Source organism: Adiantum capillus-veneris, chromosome 4 (assembly GCF_014529385.1).
Source record: "Adiantum capillus-veneris isolate H3 chromosome 4, ASM1452938v2, whole genome shotgun sequence".
NCBI lineage: Eukaryota > Viridiplantae > Streptophyta > Polypodiopsida > Polypodiales > Pteridaceae > Adiantum > Adiantum capillus-veneris.
In genome coordinates this window covers 139884903-139907863 of record NC_140934.1, presented here as the reverse complement: position 1 = coordinate 139907863, position 22961 = coordinate 139884903, and the positions used below count along the sequence as shown (strand labels likewise).

Here is a 22961-nt window from a genome sequence, read left to right as displayed (position 1 = left end):
TTTGTAGCGCTTTCATCCCTGAGAGAGAGAGAGAGAGAGAGAGAGAGAGAGAGAGAGAGAGAGAGAGAGAGAGAGAGAGAGAGAGCGAGAGAGAGAGAGAGAGAGAGAGAGAGAGAGAGAGAGAGAGAGAGAGAGAGAGAGAGAGAGAGAGAGAGAGAGAGAGAGAGAGAGAGAGAGAGAGAGAGAGAGAGAGAGAGAGCGGTTCTCCACGCCCTCCTCCATGGCCTGCCCTTCACCCCTAAGCTCTGATACCAATATGAGAGATTGGGAACTAGCACACACATATCTCCACCCAACCGTGCCTAATATAGGCCCTTGGCCTGCTAAATATATAGGCGCCCTCCTATACCGCATGTGTTTCTTGGCCCTTGGCCTGGATCCTCTCTGAGCTCTAATATCAATCTAAGACCAGAGGGAGTACTAAACCTCGTCTCTCCACCCATCTTTTTCCCTTTATATGAGCCTGGTTTAGACTGGCCCTCCTAGCCTCTGGCCCTAAGCCTCACATTACTCCCCCCTTGGAATCATTTTCTTCCTCAAAAACAAAAGTGAAAAATTGCTTCTCAAGAGCAATGTCACTAATGTTTCCCAAGAGGCACACTCTTCAGGTCTATCTTTCCACTTCACGAATATTGGTCAACGCAGACGATGATGTGTACATAGATAATGATAGTCGAGAATATGGTCAGGTTCATGCAACTGGGTTAGAGGTTCAATGAAAGCAACCAAAATATATTGGTTGATGACATCATCATCCATATGCAAGCGCTTACTCAAACAACATATATGAAATATCGATGAATGTGAGAGTGCGCAGAAAGAGAGTTTTTTATTGCCTTTGGTCATATGTCCTCGACTGCCCTATCCGTTGAGGATCTACAAAGCCTTCCATCTTCAGGATTTGATATCTTGCACACTGAGACTTCGTTTGAACACCATCTAGACCGGCTTCTAGAGCATCTCAAACTCCACAATCTCAGGCATCGAATCAACCCCTCGAGCACTTTGATTTGTCATCCCAACTGGCCCATTTTTTTTAGCATTTTGACCTAAAAAGCCGCATCAGGCATACATTTTTCCTAGCACTTGCTTGCCGAGGTCCTTCATACCTGCTTTAGCACCTTGTCTTGCACCTACTAGCATCCTTAACCTGGCATTTCACACTTCCTAGCACAGACCAAATTCGGTTGCACCATCATTGCCCACCCCCTAGTTGAACATTTATGTTCAACGACACACATGTTTATTGCACCTAGAAAAACTGCACACCGAAACAAGCACTATGTACACCAAAAAACACACACCATATGTACAAAACCTGTCTCCTACCCCCCGCATTCATTGCTCAAGCAGGTTGCCAATCCCTTGCTTTATCGCATGGTCACTACCTATATCATGTTAAGTATGGAGCCTGATTTACCCTTGTAATTTTCTGTGGTAAAAGCGCACATTTGTAAGGCCCCCATTATGAGGAGAAGCCATCGTGCGTGAAGGAAAATCACTCACCAGAAACCAAAATTTTCACAGACAAGAATCAAGGGCAACTTTAGAGGCCTTGGGGGCGGAGGCCCTCGAGACTTTTTTTTTCGCCGGAATATTATGGCCGGACGGCGGCCGGAAAGTGGTCGGAAAACAACCGGTCGGTTGGCCAGTGGCCGGTAGTCAATGGCCGATGGCCGGTGGTCGGAAGTCAATGGCCGGTGGCCGGTGGCCAAATTCAATGGCCGATGGCCGAATTCAAAAGCAGACTTGTCTTCTCAAGGGCGGCCACACATGGGCGGATTGGAGGGTCCGATTTGGACTTATTCGCACAAGGCCAGCTACACATGGCTGTCTCTCATAAGAGAGGGCAGCCCTTTTGGCCTATAAAAGGAGGCCATTTCTACACTCATTTCATAGTGTGAAGTTGATGCAACAAGGTGAGTGTGAGGTGGTGAGAGTGAAGCAAGGCGGGAGCTCTATCAAGGGTTTAATCCCTTTGTAAACTACTTCTTCTTTTGAAGTGCTAAAGCCATTGAGTGGCTGCTTTCCCGTGGACGTAGCCCACATTGGGTGAACCACGTATATCGTGTGTACTCTCTCTCTCTCTCTACTCTATAATCTCTTGTGTGTGAAATCTATCTCTCTCCATTAAGTAATCTACTCAAAAATCTATTTAGCTACGTCTTATTTTCTAACAACTGGTATCATGGCAAGGTTTTCTCGTAGCTAAATTATCTCAAGGAAAGGATTCCTTGAATTGAGTGGGAGTTATGGCGGAGGAAGGGAAGCTCAAGATTGAGAAGTTCAACGGCAAAAACTACCAACATTGGAAGATGCAGATTGAAGACTATCTCTACCAGAAGGACCTCTATTTGCCACTAGGCGGTCTTGCGAAGAAGCCCGCAACAATGGCAGATGAAGCATGGATTGTCCTTGATCGAAAGGCACTGGGAAAAATCCAGTTAAGCTTGGCGTCAACAGTGGCCTTCAATGTTTTGGAGATGAAGACCACGGAGGACTTGATGAAGTCACTTGACGACTTCTACGAGAAACCATCGGCATCCAATAAGGTATTTCTTATGAAGCGCTTGTTCAATCTAAAGATGGCAGAGAATGGTTCAGTTTCAGAACACCTAAATGACTTTAACACAAACATAAGTCAACTTCGATCAGTGAAAATCAATTTCGATGACGAAGTGCGAGCTCTCCTTATACTATCATCTCTACCGGATAGTTGGGACAGCCTTGTGATGGCTGTAAGTAATTCTATTTCTAGCACAAATACTCTTAAGTTTGATGATGTTGTGGGTGTTCTCCTAAGCGAGGAAATGCGAAGGAGAAGCACAGGAGAATCATCAAGTGCTGCATTGTCAGTAGAAACAAGAGGAAGGCCTAAGGAGAGGTTCAAAAACCAAAAGGGTCGTGATCGCTCAAGATGGAGCAAGTCACGCACAAAGTCAGTTCTTGAATGTTGGAACTGCGGCAAGAAGGGCCACGTCAAAAAGGATTGCTGGTCCAAAAAGAAGAAAGAGACAGAGTCTCAAGACAACAATCCAACATCGGAGGCCAATGTGGCAGGTAAAGTAGAGCAAGATGCTCTAATTCTCTCATTAGACAATGTGTCTAATTCCTGGATAGTAGATTCCGGAGCTTCATTCCATGCGACACCACACAAGCAACATTTCCAAGACTACACCAAAGGTAATTTTGGGTATGTACACTTGGGAGATGATGAAGCTTGTGAGATTGTCGGCAAAGGTACAGTTTCTGTCAAAACTGCTAACGGAAATGAATGGAAGCTTAAAGATGTTAGGCATGTTCCTTCTCTTCGCAAAAATTTAATCTCTACAGGACAATTGGACGATGAAGGTCACAACATTGCATTCGGAAACAAACGGTGGAAGATCTCAAAGGGATCTTTGGTGGTTGCTAAGGGAGAAAAGGTCGGTACACTTTACTTGTGTATTGTTAGCACGTAACCTTCAGCTTGTGCAGCAACTACAGAAGTTGGCAGTGCAGTGTGGCACTACCGGCTTGGGCATATGAGTGCCAAAGAAATGCAAATCCTTCAAACAAAGAAGCTTCTACCAGGTTTGAAAGAAGTGGACTTAGAGTTCTGTGAAGATTGTGTTTATGGTAAACAAAAGAGGGTGAAATTTCAAAAATCAAGAAATGAAAGAAAAATAAAAAAACTTGAGCTGGTTCATTTTGATGTTTAGGGTCCAGCAAGTACACCATCACTTGGTGGCTCATTGTACTATGTAACATTCATAGACGATGCGACTAGAAAAACATGGGTTTATGTCATGAAGAATAAATCTGATGTATTTTCCATATTCAAAGGTGGAAAGCCTTTGTGGAGAATGAAACAGGTACCAAGGTTAAATGCCTCAGATCCGACAATGGAGGTGAATATTGCAGCCAAGCTTTTGAAAGCTTTTGTGCTAGCAATGGCATTCGGAGGCAAAGGACAACCCCAAGGACACCTCAACAAAATGGTATTTTGGAAAGGATGAACAGGACAATCATGGAGCGAGCAGAAGCATGTGGCTACATGCAGGCCTACCGCTTGAGCTTTGGGCGGAAGCTGTAAGTACGTCTGTGTACTTAATCAACCGGTCACTCTCAACGGCATTGGATGAGGGAGTTCCAGAAGAGGCATGGATAGGTAAACCGGTGAATTATGCATTTCTCAAAGTGTTTGGGTGTGAGGCTTTCATGCACATAGATAGAAGCCTAAGATCAAAGCTAGATGCAAAGTCCAAAAAGTGTTTCTTCATTGGCTATGGAGAAGGTGACTTTGGGTATCGCCTATGGAATCCTGAAGATGGTAAAATCTTAAGGAGTAGGGATGTAATTTTTAACGAACAAAATATGTACAAAGATTACTTGGAAAGAAAACAAACAAAAGAAACAGATGATGAGTACATGGAGCTTGAGGACGGTGAAGACTCAAGGACTGCAAACGGTGACAATGTGCAACAACGTCAACCAAATGAGGAGCCTCAACCTATTCTCCGAAGATCTACAAGAGCAAGTAGACCTCCAGAAAGGTTTTTTCCTTCCTTCAACCATCTCTTGATCTCAAATTCTGGAGAGCCGGAATCATACGAAGAAGCTATGCAACATGAATCCAAAGAAGAATGGACGAAGAGCATGCAAGTGGAGATGGACTCACTACATCGCAACCAAACATGGGAGTTGGTTGAGTTGCCCAAAGGTAAGCGGGCACTTCAAAACAAATGGGTGTACAAGGTGAAGGAAGAAGAAGGTGGGAAAAAAAGATACAAATCTAGGCTTGTGGTAAAAGGGTTTTCTCAAAAGAAAGGTATTGACTTCAATGAAATATTTTCTCCTGTTGTAAAAATGAACTCAATTAGGCTTGTCTTAAGCCTTGTGGCTGCTCATGATCTAAATCTCGAGCAAATGGATGTAAAGACGGCATTCCCTCACGGTGACTTAGAGGAGGAAATCTACATGCTTCAACCAAAGGGGTATGAAGTAAAAGGTAAGGAGAAAATGGTTTGCAGATTAAAGAAGAGCTTGTATGGTTTAAAGCAAGCATCAAGAAAATGGTACTTGAAGTTTGATCGATGGATGTTGGATCATGGATTCACAAGATGCAACTCGGATCACTGTGTCTACACGAAGAATTTGGGAGATGGGAAATTCATCATCCTAATGTTACATGTTGATGACATGTTGATTGCAAGTGCTAACATGCAGGACATCAAAGACCTAAAAGAGGAGCTGTCTAAATCTTTTTCAATGAAAGATTTAGGTGTTGCAAAGAGGATACTTGGTATGAAAATATCAAGGGACATGACAAAGAAGACAATAAAGCTATCTCAAGAAGATTACATCAAGAAGGTACTAGAGAGGTTTGCAATGCAAAATGCAAAACCAGTTTCTACACCTTTGGCTGGTCATTTTAAAATAACGAAGGATATGTGTCCAAAGACACAAGAGGAGATAGCCTATATGTCTAAAGTTCCATATGCTGCAGCGGTAGGTTCTCTAATGTATGCTATGGTCTCGACAGGGCCAGACATTGCACATGCAGTGGGAGTTGTGAGTAGGTTCATGGACAACCCAGGTAAAGAGCATTGGCAATCTGTGAAGTGGATACTTAGGTATCTAAAAGGGACAACAACAAATGCTTTGTATTTTGGAGGAACTGATATTTTTCTAGAAGGGTATGCTGATGCAGATATGGCAGTTGACAAAGATACTCGAAGGAGCACTACTGGCTATGTGTTCACGGTTGGAGGCACAGCAGTAAGCTGGGCTTCAAAGCTACAGAAAGTGGTTTCACTTTCTACCACGGAAGCCGAGTATGTAGCAATGACGGAGGCAAGCAAAGAAATTCTGTGGCTTCACAGATTCTTAGAAGAGCTTGGATTCAAACAAGGCAATTGTGTCTTGTACAGTGATATCCAAAGCGCTATCCATCTTGCGAAGAACTCAGCCTTTCATTCAAGAACAAAGCACATTGAGGTGAGATATCACTTCATACGCACTCTTTTGGAAGAGGGACAGCTAAAGCTAGGAAAGGTGCATACAAGTGAAAATCCTACAGACATGTTTACAAAGGTGGTCAACAAGGAGAAGTTGAGCTTTTGCTCATCTTCAATCGGGATTCAAGGATAAGAAGCCAGAATGGAAAGCAGTCACAGGTTTGGTTTGGAGATCAGTCTCCAAGTGGGAGATTGTTAAGTATGGAGCCTGATTTACCCTTGTAATTTTTCGTGGTAAAAGCGCACATTTGTAAGGCCCCCATTATGAGGAGAAGCCATCGTGCGTGAAGGAAAATCACTCACCGGAAACCAAAATTTTCACGGACAAGAATCAGGGGCAACTTTAGAGGCCTTGGGGGCGGAGGCCCCCGATACTTTTTTTTTCGCCGGATTATTATGGCCGGACGGCGGCCGGAAAGTGGTCGGAAAACAACCGGTCGGTTGGTCGGTGGCCGGTACTCAATGGCCGATGGCTGGTGGTCGGAAGTAAATGGCCAGTGGCCGGTGGTCGGAAGTCAATGGCCGGTGGCCGATGGCTGAATTCAAAAGCGGACTTGTCTTCTCAAGGGCGGCCACACATGGGCGGATTGGAGGGTCCGATTTGGACTTATTCGCACAAGGGCAGCTACACATGGCTGTCTCTCATAAGAGAGGGTAGCCCTTTTGGCCTATAAAAGGAGGCCATTTCTACACACATTTCATAGTGTGAAGTTGATGCAACAAGGTGAGTGTGAGGTGGTGAGAGTGAAGCAAGGCGGGAGCTCTATCAAGGGTTTAATCCCTTTGTAAAATACTTCTTCTTTTGAAGTGCTAAAGCCATTGAGTGGCTGCTTTCCCGTGGACATAGCCCACATTGGGTGAACCACGTATATCGTGTGTACTCTCTCTCTCTTTCTCTCTCTGTACTCTATAATCTCTTGTGTGTGAAACCTATCTCTCTCCATTAAGTAATCTACTCAAAAATCTATTTAGCTACGTCTTATTTTCTAACATATCAAACACCTTGCACTGGTCTTCTCCACCTATGACACCTTTGCATAGTGCCACACCATTGCATATAGCCAACTGCATACCCAAACTGCCAAGCAAAATACCTCTACCACTCCATGCATCCATTGGCACACTGCTCACTTGCAACCAAGCATCTCCAAATATACCAAATAGAGCACCATTGTGCTCACTATCCTGCTCAACCAACACTCCTGACATGCCTAACCCACCCTCCCATCCATATAAAGCGCTTCAATAGCCCTCTGCACAGCCGCTTCTATCACCATAACCTTCAACCACCACTCATAGACCTCCTTGGAAAGCTTGGACATCGCCTCAGAATTCACATCATCTGTCATATAGCGCACTTATTGCACTAGAAGTACCTCTACCTTTGTCTCCACGCTTGCCTTCTCGCCTGTCATGCACTCAATTCCAGCATTGTGAAGCTCTTCATCAACTGGCCCTTCAAGGTCGATTAGCACCACCTGCTTATCGGCTTCAATCACCTGCTCTTCAAGCACCTCCTCTTCTACCACCTCTTCTAGTGCTGCATCATGCTCCACCACCATAGGCAAAGCTTCTCCATCCCTTTTGGCTAGATTTTGCACCTGTTGCACTACCATAGCACATTCCACCACCACATTCATCAACATGGCCATTAGCATGGCACCACACATCACCGTTTACCTGCATATCGTCACCTGTGGGCCTTGACTACTCCAATTGGTCATCATCAAGCATCTCGGCTTGAACTTCATCCTTCTCCTCGCACACATTCACTGTCTCTCCACTCACATGTAAAAGGTCAAACTTATCATACTTGGATTGAGACGACTCAGTCTCCTAACTCATGTCGGCATCCATAGAGCTGCTATCACTCAGCTCAATCTCCTCCTCTGTTTCGAGCTCGGGAATCTTCTCTAGATTCATAGCTTTGACCTCGTCTGCAAACCAGACTCTTTGACCTTTACCATGCTTCAATGGAGCTTCAACAATCACACTTAAGCTTGGCAGCCCATCCTTTGCCCAATTTGGAACCACCTGTACATCCTGCATAAATAGAGCCGCTCTAGCTAGCATCCTTGGCATAGGAACCACCCTGTCTCTCTGTAGCCAAAGAACCCTTGGTTTTTCTCGCACATGCACTTCACTTTGCACCACCCACGGCTGACTGCCACCACATCAAACTACCTTGGGACCACCACACTTGGCAAACCCCGTCTAGCTTCGCGCTTCTTCAATATTTTTTTAGCTACCGTCTCTTCATACAACACTGAGCCATCTATCTCAACTTTGTCTCGCACTTCCTCATGCAGGCAATCCATGAATTTACTCAACTTAAAAAAACCAACATACTCTGCAGCGGTTACCTTGATTATCTTTCCCCAGAGGACTTGAAACTCCCATAGGAATGCTTGAAAATCCTCTTCCAAGCTTTGCTTCAATCCATCCAGCTTTCACTTCACTTCGTCCAACTGCACATCCACTACATATCTGCTTCAAAAAGCCACCTCTAGGGCTTCACAATCTACCTTTCTTCTTCACACAGGCCATCGAACCATAGCCTCGCTTTACCACGAACCAGGAGCGAAAACACCTATACCTCACCTTCTTCTCTCGATAAACCGCTCTTTAGCACGAACAATCCGTAATCTTGAAGCCAGGTTTCCGCATCTTTGACCTCAGTGAAAATGGGAAAACTTGTCCACGCCATCTCTTTTCTAGCAGCACCTTCTCATCAAAGGTCGCACCTTTGGCATCACCAAAATCATCGCTTCGGCTTTCACTAGGAGCATCAGACCACTCCTTAGTGGGGGACACCATAAGATGGAGAGGGGGAATGGAGGAACACACCCGTTACACCAACAAGTTCCTCTCCATAGCTCACGGTATCCACAACACCCCTATCCTCTCAAAAATACCTTCAAAAAAACACTTTATGCACTAGCAGATCACCGCTTGCTCACTTCCTAATGCTCACACACTCCACAAGACCACAACATAACGCACTCCTACTGCCACAGTCCGTCTCTACCCTTGCACATGCACACAACCCCTCATTTGATTTAAAAAATGACCTTTATAGTAGGGGGGCTTCAACTTTGGAAATTGCATTTTAAAAGTTGCCCATCTGGCACCTCAATTTGGCATCTTTTGAAGGGGGGATCCGCCTTGTTTGATCTGCTCTCTCTTTTCTCTCTTGAAGGGGGTGCTAGCTTGAGAGAGGGGTGCACTAGCGATGTCGCTAGTGCCCCTTGGTGTTTTTGAACTTATTATTCATTTTATTTATTTATTCCTACCTTTACCCCCTTTCACCTTTGAATTTGTCCTTTTGGGCCTTTGACCCACCTGCTCTCCATCTGCCCACTTTGGAAGCTTTCTTTTTTATTGCTCTTTAACCGCCCTCAATTACCTCCTCCAGCCTGCTTTACCACCTTATAGCCCTTGGAATCGGATCCTTTGACTAGCTCTTTGGTCCACCCTTAAACTGCTCTCTTGGACGCCCTTTGGGATCTCTCTCTCTCTTACTCTCGATCTCTAGGGTACCGGGGAGCACCCCCTTTTTCTCCCACATACAATCCTCTTCCCTCTACCACTAGCGAGGTTGCTAGTGGTGGGCTTTGGGCTTTGCAAAAGGGGCCCCTTAAGAGGGCGCGGGACACTCTTCTATCGCATGTCATATCATCACTCACTGACGAACACCACCGATAGTCAGCGTGCCATGGACATGCATCCATCCCAACCAAAATTGCCGTTGTGCGCCCGACGAGACACAACCCCCGCCTGCGCTGCAGCCAACAGAGCCGCCATTGGGCATCGCCATAGCTACACTCCATGGAGCTCACTCTCCTCATTACACAACACAGAGGACTCACAGTCCAGCTTATAAAGACATTTCCATATGCTCCATCGTGCGCATGTGGGATAACATCTATGCCATGTGTCATTCACTGGCCCCATGGCCCCTCAAGCCTCACAAAACCTCCCCAATGCATAAGTAACAGGAGAGCTCACAATTGTTACCCGCACCCTCCCTTGCTGAATTCTCTCGCCCTCACGTAGCTTCTTTCACCCCCAGCTCTTGCACGCTGCCTCGGGGCATCCACTAGGAAATATGTAAGATAGCATGTGCAAACAAAATAAGGATTTATATTTAGATACATTTACAAAAAAATGTACTTACATAAAGGGTTTTTAATTGAGAAAGTGAAAATTTTCATACAAAAGGGCTAGTTTTTCCAATAAAAATTCATATATAAGGGGAACATATAATACTTGAAAATGTACAGGTAAGGGATTATTTTAATACCTCTTGTTCACACGTGCTATATACAATTTTTACATAGTGGACTCCCCGCGCGCGCTGCCATCCTACCCGCCCTCAGTGCGATGTGCCCTAAGTGCAACTCCCTACTTGTTCTCAATGTGCTACCCCCTACCCAACACCTGCCCGCTGCCCCCTGCTTCCTACCCGCCGCTGCCCACTACTGCTCCATGTCTCCCGTTTGCTACATTGCCGGCTCGCTGCCCACTGGACGTCCTTCTCCCCTCCCTCTCGCCATTTGCCTCCATTGTGGTGTGCTATTCGTAGCCTATCGGCAACGATTTTGACACACTCGTCCCTTCCTTGACAGCAGCAGACACAGAATGGCGGTCCCTGCTCCACCACAGAGGTACTCGTAAGAAGCCCCCTCGCCTGACTCCGTGGAGCCGACCCTTTAACTTGCTCTTTTTCGAGAAGAGCAAGCGAGCTTGCTGGCCGAGGTGGAACGATTGCAAGACTCCTTGATTATCTACAAGATTGTTGGCATTCAACCTAGTCGAGGCGAGGTTCACGACTTACTTCATGCCCGACTCCTCTCAGATGTGGGAAAGATCATCGATCTCGAGATCCTCTGGAGAGGGTATTATCAGATAGAGTTCGAGTCTCCAAAGATGACGGCCAAGGTGATATAAATGAACCCGCCTTGTATCCAAGAATCTCGAGCTTACTTCAGATGATGGCATCATGGTTTAACCCTACTACAAATGTGCTTGAGGAGGAGGCCGACTTGCCTATCTTGGTCTGCTTCCCAGGTTTGAGGAGAGAGTACCTCCCTCTTCTTCCTAGGATTGGTTCCATGTTTGGGACAGTTCTGGAGTCACCGCATACTGCAACTTTAGTTGTGGCCAAGGCTGCAGGTCACCTATTGTGTGTGTTCTTATTCGAGACAAACACTCCCTCCCAAAGGTGATGTTGTTTCCTCATGTGAGTGGGGGTTGGATTAGACAGAATGTGGAGTATTCAGGTCCCCCAAATCAGTGCTTCATTTACAGGCAAATGGGCCACTTAGCAAAGGTCTATCCTTGCAAGAGATCTTGACCCACATCGCATGCGTAGCTTCCCAAGGTTGAGCATGCCCAACAAACAGATACCCAGGACACATAGGCTGGTACTTCGAGAGTGGCTAGCAATTAGACATTTGACGGTTGATAGTAGGTGGTTGGTCGCCGTCAATAGGGACGGGCTCGCCACCCTGCTCCGCCTCATGGCCAACCTCTTGTAGCTCAACAACATTGGGTTTCGAACAGGGAACCGTTTTGACCCCCTTCAACATGACCCCCTTGAGGAGGCTCCCTCCACCTTAGCTCCGCCGCCCTCCCCCCCCCCCCCCCCCCCCCCCCCCCCCCCCCCCCCCCCCCCCCCTCCACCTTAGACCCTCCCTTCCACCTCTCCCTCCTCCACCTTCACCCCCACCTCCCGCTCCTCCTTTGTCCCTAGTGGGGCCCTCAGCCTCACCCACCAACAATCCTCCTCAGAAGCAGGGGACTGGACACACATCTGCTGTGAGACAATCTCTTGGTAGTGCTTTCGCTACAAGTCGCATGGCTCGAGAGGGAGAAACCCATCAAAGGACACCACTTCTAGTTCAAACCTCTCCTTTTTGCAACAATCCCTCAAGGTTTTACTAGCTTTAACATTCAGAGATGATGTGACTTCTTTGATTACAGCTTTAGAGGCCACCACTTTTGGTTCAAACCTCTCCTTTCTGCAACAATCCCTCAGGGTTTGACCAGCTTTGACATTCACAGATGATGTGACTTCTTTGATTACAACTCTTCAGACGCTTCCTAGGTGATTCTTCTCTCAACCTGGAGGGTGCTTGCTTTCGAGTCCACGTCCTCTTTCTAGCAGCCCTATTCTACGTAATATTAGTAATAGAATAACCAATGTACAACAGATCCTATTGCCAATGTTACGTAAACGTTTTTAAGTGATAAGATTTCCCTTTTTATTGCGTTATCTCGATCATCATGCCGATCATCATGTATTGCTAATGTAGTGAACCGAAAGAAGTTACATCCACAACCATACCCTACCTGGTTATTGCTATTTCATTTATTTCACTAAGGCCTACCATGATGAATGATATTTCTTCATTAATAGCGCTCATGATTACCTATATGTGTATGTTGCGAATCAATAATAGATTGTGATTTTTCAAACACATAGAATTCTGGAACAACATGCATCTCAGTAGGCATTGGAGCCTACTTGGGTGTTCGAGACGGATGCAATTTCTGCTTGTTTGTGGTGTCGAATGTGTTTGTCCCCAAAATTGTGTCGTATCTCTTCTTGATAGATTGAAGCCAATTTGATGCCGTGGGTAGAGGATATCGTAAGCGATGAGTGGCTCTTATGTGTATAGCCCAAGAAGGCAAATGACTATGGCGAGGGAGAGATTATGGTAGGCATTTGTAATCTGATGGGTTGCAGGTGTGTGTGTGGTTGGTGGGCGCAAGGCTTAATGCTGTCAAGAGCAAGATACAGAGCCCTCTTAAAGCCATAGCATGATGTTTAGATTATGGCTTAGCCTAGGCTTCCAATAGGCACTGAGAGAGTGTGAGTTCTTTTCTCTACGGATTCACAATCGAGCATGCAGAGTGATAGTGGTGCGTGAATGACCAGGAAGTGAAGTGAAGCTCCAATTATATACGTCTACACGCATATCTAGCAATACAGGTAGGTTCGGTTTTGAATGCCTCGCATGTGATGCAAGAGCTGTTATCCAATGGTGCTTCACCCCTAAATGAAGTAAGCTATTAGCTAGCCACCTTAGTAGGTCATGTTAATGGATTTAGCTATTGTTTTTTTGTTGGATAACAACACCATAAGCGTACCATATGAGGTTTGTAGATAATTCCGACTATTGTGTGGGTTCGTCTAGAATGTGACTAACAATATGTTTCAGCGGGATCCTCCCCTCTTCCATTCGATGTGACTATGCCATGTTTATTTATTTTTAATTGAGGCGATGCATCAATAGATCTGGGTTGTGTGTGTGATACTTGTTTAAACTTAAGGAAATCAAAATTCATAATACGGAACCACAATGAGTGTGCTCTTCTATTCAAAACACCCCCATTAACAAGAGATACATTCCAAAAAAGGTAAATTGCGTCCTGAGAAGCCTTATGCCCAAAAAAACTTGGTAACATTGTGACATACTGCAGCGTCTTCAGCGTCATATGGGTTACCACCGTGTACTTTACTTGGTGGCATTGGGAGTGGCCCGTGTTGTATGTTTGGAAGATGCCGTCTTAGTTTGAAAAATGAGACATACGTGGTAAAAAACCTTACAAAAAGAGAGATTGATTTCAAGGATATTTTATTAAATTTGTAGATCTTCAGTGGGGGGAGTGGGGGTGTTTGACTGGTAATTGTGTGTGTGTGTGTGTGTGTGTGTGTGTGTGTGTGTAGCGCCATTGCAATATAATGTTAGGAAAAAGGTAGGACCAAGGGGAGACATGACTCCTGGTGTGGGAAAAGCTCGTTAGGCATGCAATGATTAGGGATCTCATACATGCTAGGAGACCTAGAAGAGGACATGGTTGGGTGGAGAAGAGCATGCACGCTTCTTTGGTCCTTTCACCAAAGCAATTTCCAACCGCTTATATGCACATCTAATGAAATGGATCTTTTGTGAACAGAAGGGGTTCATCAAGGGGAGGAAGCTAGTGAAGGTTCTCATCTCGACTAGAGTGGTCCTTCATCTTTGCTAGCCTCGACGCCATGGCATTCGGTCTATTCAAAAATGCCAAAGCTCGAGTAGCCCTTAATGGAGTTCTGTCAGATCCGTTTACACTCAGAAGGTCACCTTACCAAGGTCACCCGTTGCCTCACTATTGCTTGTAGTAGCGGTTGATGAGCTTAACTGCCTTGTTCGAAAGAAAATCCTCCAAACTCACAATGATTTTCACAATTTATAGATGATCGTAAGACGCTCAAAAATCGCTTGACATCTTCTATGTAATGTTAGGGTCCCACACTAACCATAATAAAATAGGAGTATACTCCCTCCTCCCCCTCCCCTACCAATGGTTACTTGACCTCCGATGAAAGACCTTGCTAGAGGGAAGTGTTTAGACTCCTAGACCTCCCAATGGGGAGGGTAGTTGTTGTCAACCACTACTTGGTCTCCTATGTAGTTTATTTCCTCTCCTGTTGGCGGCTTGGAGATGCCCACCTGCCTAGATTGAAGCCATTTTCAAAAGAATTTTGTCACACGGTGACCCCTCATCAAGAAGGTTTCCAAGGTCAACTAGCAAGCCTGTTGCCTCCCAAAGGACAAAGGGGGGTTGGCCATTCCTAGCACCTATGTCACAATTGGCAAGCAAGCTGTCAAGATGATTGTTGCAACCCTTACCTCGAGCTAAGAAGAATGGGCCTTGCTACTCCTAAATCATCCTAACCGATTTAGATTGATCAACCCCAAAGGATGGATGGATTTTCCCTAATCACGATGCTATTCAACCCCTTCAATGGTACATTGCGGGTTTGGACCTTCTAAGGTCTCTTTGATATGCGGCCTGGAACAAGTTCAAAAGCTTCAACTAACTCTCCAAACAAAGTGCTTCTCTCCTCGCCACCAAAATTATCTTTCGATTTTGACTAGAAAGAATTTTCTTAAAGCTAGGTTAGGGACACGACGTTGTCCTAGATGCAAATCAACTCAAGATAGGGTATATGATCATTGAAGAAGTTGCTGCTCGATTGATTAATATGTGAAGAGATGATGAATTTGAAGCAAGTAACCCCCAACACCTTGATGATTGGCTTAGTAAAGTACTCAAGAACTATAGACTCGGCCTTGAAAGATCTAACATCCTCCTAGCTAAGGTTTAGGCCTAGTTGGATTTTTTGAGCTTGATGTAATGTGCAGAGCAATATTTTGCCGTTTTGTATATGGAGCCCTATCATAGGCCTATTTTGTCAAACTTCACCCTACTAACCAAGCCCACTCTAACAGGCATCAATTGTAAATATTGTCTCTCTTAATATATTCTTGTGTGCTTATGGTTTTTTAAAAAAAGATTAAGAAAACCATATCATTATTCATAGTTAATTCATTTGTGTTGCCAATACCCATGGATTACAAATGGGAATTTAGAAGCTTCCTCAACAATCCTCTAGAAGACTTTGGCTATGCTAACCCTTGCCCTTTTTCTTTTCTTATAACTATCTATACAATCCACAAAGCTAGCTTTATATTGATTACTAGCGGTAAAATGTATTGTTATTCAAATATTTCAATGCTTGTATACATCTAAATAACTTTGTAGCTCTCTTCTCAAGTTGATAGCCCAAAACTTCACCAAAAATCTGCGCTTTGTTGCAATATTCATGTGTAGAGATGGTGGATTATTGAATCTATGCGACCATATTTTAAATCTTACCCTTAAAACAATTAAAGTAGCAATCTTACCTTGGCATTGAGTGGTAGATGCCAATGTTGATATCTCATTGACGTTGTTTCTTTGTTCCAAGCAAAAAAGCTCTTCCTTATGTACTAGCTATGAAAAATTGTTACACTCATGTGCACTCATGTATAGAATGTTTTATGAGCTTGTGTAGCAAGATGGTATGAGCATGTCAATGCAATTTTATCATCAAACTTGCCCAATCTAACTAGCGTTGAAAGTTGAAGAATGAATACATAATGCATAGATTAGAACCTTGAAATTCTAGAGATGAGAAGTTGATTTGTCATCTATTGAGGGCAAGCAATAGTCCCATAAATAGAAGAGAGAGGGACTTGCACAATCCTAGCTTGTACATGTGGTACCCTTATCAATTTCATGAAGACAATGTGGAGCTTAAGTACAAGCTCATTATGCAAGGCGCGCCATCTTAAGACTCTGGGTTGCTTGGCTTTTGATAGAAGCTAATTACTTAGTTTTGTTGTTGTACTCATGCAAATGGTAAAGCAGACTTGCATGAGTATGTGAATTTACTTTAAGGTGAGGTTGAAGCCTTGTACAACTTCCAAGTGTCAAAATCCTGAATCGAAATCCATAATAGAGCAATGACATAATAAAAAGCTATAATTTTGCAAGATCAAGTTAGCAAAAGTGGATGCTCCATTTTGAGAGGAAAAAATGAATCTACAAATCTACAAGCAAGGTGACGACCGAAACAGCCTATGTCATGAATAACATTTTGTGACCAAAGCTTGTGATGCACTCAATATACAAATATGGTTGAAAGTAACGAGCATAAGACTTGGAATTTCATCTTGATTGGATTCTTTTGAAAGAGAAGGTATTACACTATTAAAAACTAAATAACGACCACAAGCAAAAATGTGGTGGATAATCCGATCAGATGCACCATATCTTCTCGTCCCTATCATATCCCCCACTTTTGTATCACTTTAAATTGACCATCCCCCCCTTCCTTGGGCTCCAAAGATGTTTTTGTCTCTTTCTAATCAATTCAAACGTGCTTATGGTAAAAAGATATGGTGTATATGAGCCAATGACATGTAGGGGACAAAAGTGCTTTAAGTTTCACAATCCAAGAACACAACCACCGAACATCAGGCAAACATGAAAACGTGTTTTGTTAAAGTAACTCCCCTTTACTCACTTGTTCACAATGAGAAATCTACCACCGCATTCCACAATGGATGAGTTCATATGAGTACTTGTGTTCGTGTCGAAACAAGGTGAAGACTCCCATAGACCTTCAAAGAAGCTTTCAATGCTTCAGATGAAGCCTTCAACATTAAGAAACCTACTGGGACCCTTTGATAGGCTAGAAAATATAAGAGAAGCTTTGGATGCCTATCCTCCTTTCCTCTAAGGCTTGTTTAAGCATGCCAAAAAATGTAAATTCTTTATACCTATAAGTTGAACAAACAACCTATAACTTGAAATTACTAGCTAAGATAAAGAATGTTTCATAGAGCCAACAGAAGCATGTAAAAATTGCTTAAAAACCTTCATCAATGTCCTGTGCCAAAATGAAAAATATCACTCTACCACCTGAAGCATTCCATGTAGACACAAAAGTGCGTCTCAACTTACAATTGTGCCACTTTGAGATTCAAAAATGCCGGTTGAGAGGAAAAGAAAAAAGGAAAAATGCTGGATTTTGAGGAAAATACTGTAAAATTAGTAAAAATTAGCTCAAATTTTCCTCTTGGAAAATCCTTACAAAGGAAGTGTGTATGGTTGCAAAAATCAATTTTCCCAAGCACTGATAGGTGGCCAGGCAAGATTTGCACAACCAAACAAAAGTGCAGACAAAGAGGAAAGATGCAGCAGTTAGGTTGCTAAGCCTAAAACAAAAATGTCCTCAGTAAAATCTCAGCTTTTAAATGTAGACCTTTCTCCCTTACATGGTAAGCCCCTAAATAAGCACAAATACTTCTCTCTCTAGGTGCAAGCAAATATGCAAGGGTCTTACTTTTGGGCCAAGTGAGAAGAGACTTTCTAAGAAAAACCTTGCGTCGCATAGTTGAAGTATCTTCCTTGGGTCAGTCGCTAATGATTTAGAGCAAGCTAGCTTCTGAACTTCCCATGTGAGGTCCTAAATGTCACTCCCATTACAAAAAAGTCTCTCCCCAAAGAAACCAATGATTTTAGTGTAGAGACTGGCCTAATGCCAAACTTTGTATGCATAAGCTTAGTGTACCTCCACAATGCAGGGCTCCGGAAAAGATAGATTCACTTTATCCAAACCCTCTTCGGCCCGACAAATTTTTATGAGAAAGAACTAAATTCCTCTCAAGTCTACACAAAACAGTACTGAATTTGAGATTCATGTAGAGAGTACCAATGTGGCGTTTTCCTTCTCAAATCGGGCACCAAAGCATATTACAAGAAACATTGTGTTCATCAACATAGTGAAACCCTTTCAACCCTATATGACAAGAGTCCCTTACAGCATGCCATTTCATGCAAAACCAGCTAACAGAAAACACGCAGTTATTGCAAGTGAATCCCAAAAGAGCAGATGATCATAGTACACAGAAAAGACCTAAGATTATGCATACCAAAAGTAAAGTCCCCCTTTTTTTCGCTTATCCACGCCTTTAAATTGGCATTATCGAGTATTTCACATGCATGTCCCGAAATTTTCCCCTCAAAAGAATGTTAAAGAGAGAATTATACATGTAACTTCTTACGATAAGAATTCTTACACATAGACAAGCTGCATCCAATTTGTCATGGAACATGCCTCTCAAGCTCCCTTCTCGATGTCGATATCCAGAACCAAGAACCCTCCAACGGCCGACAAGTTCTTGGAGAGCATCTGCAGACACATGTCATCTTCATGTGGCCCATCCTCATCCCGGTACAAACAAGTAAAACCCCATTCAAATCCGCGGGCACGAGCTGGAGAGAAGTTAGGCCCTGATGTCGAGAGGGGCTGATTATGGAACCAAGATGTGATATTACCATCGAGCGGGCAGTGCTGCAGGAAAACAACACGCAGCAACAATGGAGAAATTGATGTTGGAGATGGGTTTACATGAGCTTCCCAATCAAGGGCCATCACATCTGAGAAGAGGGTGTTTCCGAGGGCCACCACTTGGAGATGTTGAGGATGCACAGCATAGGCTTGAAGGGCTGCCTTGTCACGGTAGCGGCCATAGAGTGCAAAAGACCAGGCACCCTCATCCGGTTTGCAGGAAGCAACTGCACCCACATAGAGGTGAAGGACTCCATCCAGGACTGCAAGCGCCCTCAGTGCCTCAATCCAAGCCTCTGTAGCTGCTTGGGTGATGCCATCTCTTCTTCTGAAAAGCACAACATGCTCCACTACCCCTGATGAGGCCATGGATGCTTTTGAAAGGACGGGGCGATCCCGGTACCAAACTACAGCGCAACCAGTGCAGTGCGTCTTTAGTTCCTCATTAGGACAACACAAGCAGCAGCATATATGAGATATTTTAAAGGTAAATTGATTGTATTTGAAGGTCTCAACACTACATTCCTCAAACCTGTGGGTTTTCTCACCTTCAAATCTAAAATTTAGAAGGTCTCAACACTACATTCCTCAAAACTTTGATTGTATTTGAAGGTCTCAACACTACATTCCTCAAAACTTTGTGGGTTTTCTCACCTTCTAATCTAAAATTTAGAGGTACATCTCACACCCTACGTTTTTTTTCAAGCACTGCATCATAGCCCCATGTATCTTATACCCTTCGACCACCTTGGCCAATCATAATGCAGATGAGTTTAAGGAGAAGACCTTCATGTAGCAAATTTTCATAGACTAGAGTGCTAAACTGTATGTATTCACTTTGTTGTGAGAGACAGAGAGAACAAATTGAGTCCTCATATTCTGCCACTCTTTCGAAGTGATATTATTCACATTTCACTTCTAAAGGTGTTTTGTATTCACAAGTTGGCATATTAAAGAACTCATATAGGTCATGTGGGTGGTATATTGTGATAAAGATGGCCATAGAGAAGTTTTAGATTGTGACTTATGGTGCACTGCTCACAATGTGATGGAAAAATATATGGTTCTTGTGTTGTTCGTAATGGTTTTGAAGAGTGAACTGCCCAAAAACCAGATGGTTCTTGTCTCATTGTGGCTCTAGCCCCTTTACACTCAGCACGAAACCAATCAATCTCCAATACAATCTGCTTTACCATAAGATATTCAAATGCCTTAGAAGAAACTTCAAAGTTAATAGCATCCACATTTTTGTATATCCACAAAATCTTATTACCCGCTTGCCAAAACGGAAGTTGAGTTCATAAATACCAACTACGGTTCCCACATAGCCAAACTCGTCATCGATAGGGTTTGTATCTCTTGCACTTGCACGTGATTGCTGTCTAAAAGATGAAACAATGCAAAAGTCTTGAGTAACATGTCGTTGATCAATTTTGTCGACTCGAAGGTATTGTCCATAGGCCCACATGTTGCTATACGCGGATACCTAAAAATATAGAGCCGAGTACATAAATTCCAAGTAAAAATATTAGAGATTCAAACAACTTCTCTCACTTTTGTGATCAAAATTCCACCAAAATTGATTTATGTGGTTACTTGATATGCTTGACCTTGTGGTATACTCAAATATGCAAGATTGTCAATTCTTGAAGCAAATGTAAATAATTGCGATTATTTACTTTAGCTATATTTTTGCAAGTTTTTGTCCCAACCTTGACACAGATCTGCTAAGCACCTTAACTTAAGGTCCCTAGCCAAGTTTCATTAAGTTTGGACAAGTTTTGGTCAAATGGTCATCGATTTTCTGTCCGCAGACTAACTTTGCAAATTTGGTCACAATTTTCAATCCATTGATCCAAATCTTACCAAATTTGGTTTGTGGGCTTAATACAACATGGTAAAGCTAGTGGTATGCTGACTTGGTAAAAAAGTTGAAAAATGGGACATATGTAATAATCACAATTATTTACAACTGGCAACATTTTTCATCTTTTTGGTCAACTGAGCATATACACTTGTGTATCACATCAATATAAGCTTATGAATCAAATTTCATCAAGTTTGGACAATTTTTTCCCTAATTTACACTCAAGTTTCAGAAAGTCACGAACTTTAGTTTTTACCTAGTTTTTTGCCAGTTTGGTGATCCAAATCTTTTGTGCCTTTACAAAAGTTGTTTGTACACATGCAATGAGTCACTCGTATCAACCTTGGTCAAATTTGAGCTGAAAGTAAATAATCGTGATTATTTACTTTATGCCCAAAATGAACACTTTTTTGTAATTTTTCAATAGACAGTCTTTTCAGGAGCTATTTTAAGCCTATGAATCAAGTCAAAACTTAATTTGGCCTAAAATGTCAAGAAAAAGTAAATAATTTGAGTTTTTGCAAACTCTTGAAATTTTTACCTCAATGTATCCTTGAACTTACCCACTGGTTTATACAACTTTTAAGCATACTCTCTAGTCGGATTGAGTGGTTTGGAGTCTTTTCATGCTACTAGACCTGAAATTTTGCAACTTCAAATAACAACTCACAATGATTCTTTCAGAGAGAGCAATGTTCTGAAATCCACCTCGGATCCTACTTACCCTACTCCTAGGTTCTCATGCAATGGGGTTGTGCAAAGTGTCCACAAACACTCGTTTTCTTGTTTTTTATGGTTTTCTGAGCATTGATCTTAAGACTTGTCTCATCTATCAATCATCCTCCAAATCCTAATCTAGTTCTACAATCCCACAATCCTAAAGGCACTCGACAAGTACAATTACTTCAAGCTACCTCTACACAACAAAAGACGACAATCTTAAGCTATGCGGTTTCTAAAAGAAAGTTTCTACTCTAAGAGATCCTAGAGGAAGTTAAAGGATAACTTCACAAGACGCTCGTGTTTTTTTCTAGTTTAGGTCTCTACGATCCCCGACAGCGGCACAAAATGTGGGACGGGTGTCTAACCTCACTCCTATCTTATTGCAGATTTAGCGAGAACCACGATTAAATTGTCTATGCATGGGATGAAGCTGACTCGACTAGTGCATAGAGGCTACAAGAGGTTGTCAATCTCTTAAAAAACAACTAACAACTCACATCTAACTCAAGATAAACTCAAGTGACTGAAATCACCAAAAGCCAATCGCTCATCGGCAAACAAATCACATTCGTTACAGCATCGAATGACATCCAAACGTAACAAAACTTCTTGTGCATGTTTATAAGACCTAAGCACACATAATTAATGTCTCAAATACCACTTTAGGTCAAGTGTCAAAATCACGATTATTAAAAGCAGTGGTTTTTGACCTAGTCGTTTTCGATCCAGAATGCACATAAATGCTTAGCAATGATGCTCCAATACCCCACCTATGCTTAGTTTTTTATTTTGAAGTGTAAATTCCTACTTATGATAAGATTATGCCGAGGGTCAGTGACGCTAAAAGCTATGAAATATCGTGAAGTGTTTACGTCAATACATAGAGCTCTTACCTGCGGTTGCAATGCAACAAATGCGACTGTAATGTGACAACCGGGGAGGGAGTAGGAAGCGCAAGAAGGAGAGAAGTGAACGCCGTTAGCTCACACTGTGTATTTCATTATCAAAAACTTACAAATAACTTACAAAAACTGGCTTGTATACGTTAGCCAAGGTTTTTGGTGGTCAAAACTAATAATATGTGAGCTCTACCAAAGACAGTGTTAGGAAACAAGCAAACTGAAACACCTCTATAGCTATGTCACCCAAGAGCATTGAATAAGAACTACAAGACACCAAAAGCTTTGCAAAATCACTTTGAAACACTACAAGTCTAGTAAGAGTAGTCCCCTTAGGATTTTACTAGCCGTCGCCCACCCAAGAGACTATGTCACATAGGAGCAAAACCCTATCAAAGCACGGATTTACAACACATCCGACCAATGCATATGAAGACAAGGGCCTACCCTTTCACTATTGAACACCGCAAACCCACAAATCCAAAATCAATTCCATAATTCCTAGATGCATGCCCTCCCAATCTACCTGTACACAATTTGCCACTAGGCTGCCATAGCCATAACCCTGCAGAGAACTAGTCGTAACCTGAAGAGCACAACTCCAATTGGGGCACTTTAAAGCTTGAGAGAAAGCTTGAAAAATGACTGGAGAGAAAGCTGAAGATGAAAAAATTTGAATCTACACTCCTCTACATGCAAAATTGATGCAAACAGGGAGCTGTCCCGGTACGACTACACGT

General features: G+C 43.1%; 1 protein-coding gene across 1 annotated transcript; it reads right to left on the bottom strand.

The window, feature by feature from the left end:
- Nucleotides 1–18310: 18310 nt before the first annotated feature.
- Nucleotides 18311–19210, bottom strand: LOC147460056 (stress-response A/B barrel domain-containing protein DABB1-like). The gene has a single exon (XM_086509946.1). The coding sequence runs from the start codon at nt 19099–19101 to the stop codon at nt 18502–18504; it is 600 nt and encodes a 199-aa protein (XP_086366072.1). The 5' UTR covers nt 19102–19210; the 3' UTR covers nt 18311–18501.
- Nucleotides 19211–22961: the final 3751 nt, after the last annotated feature.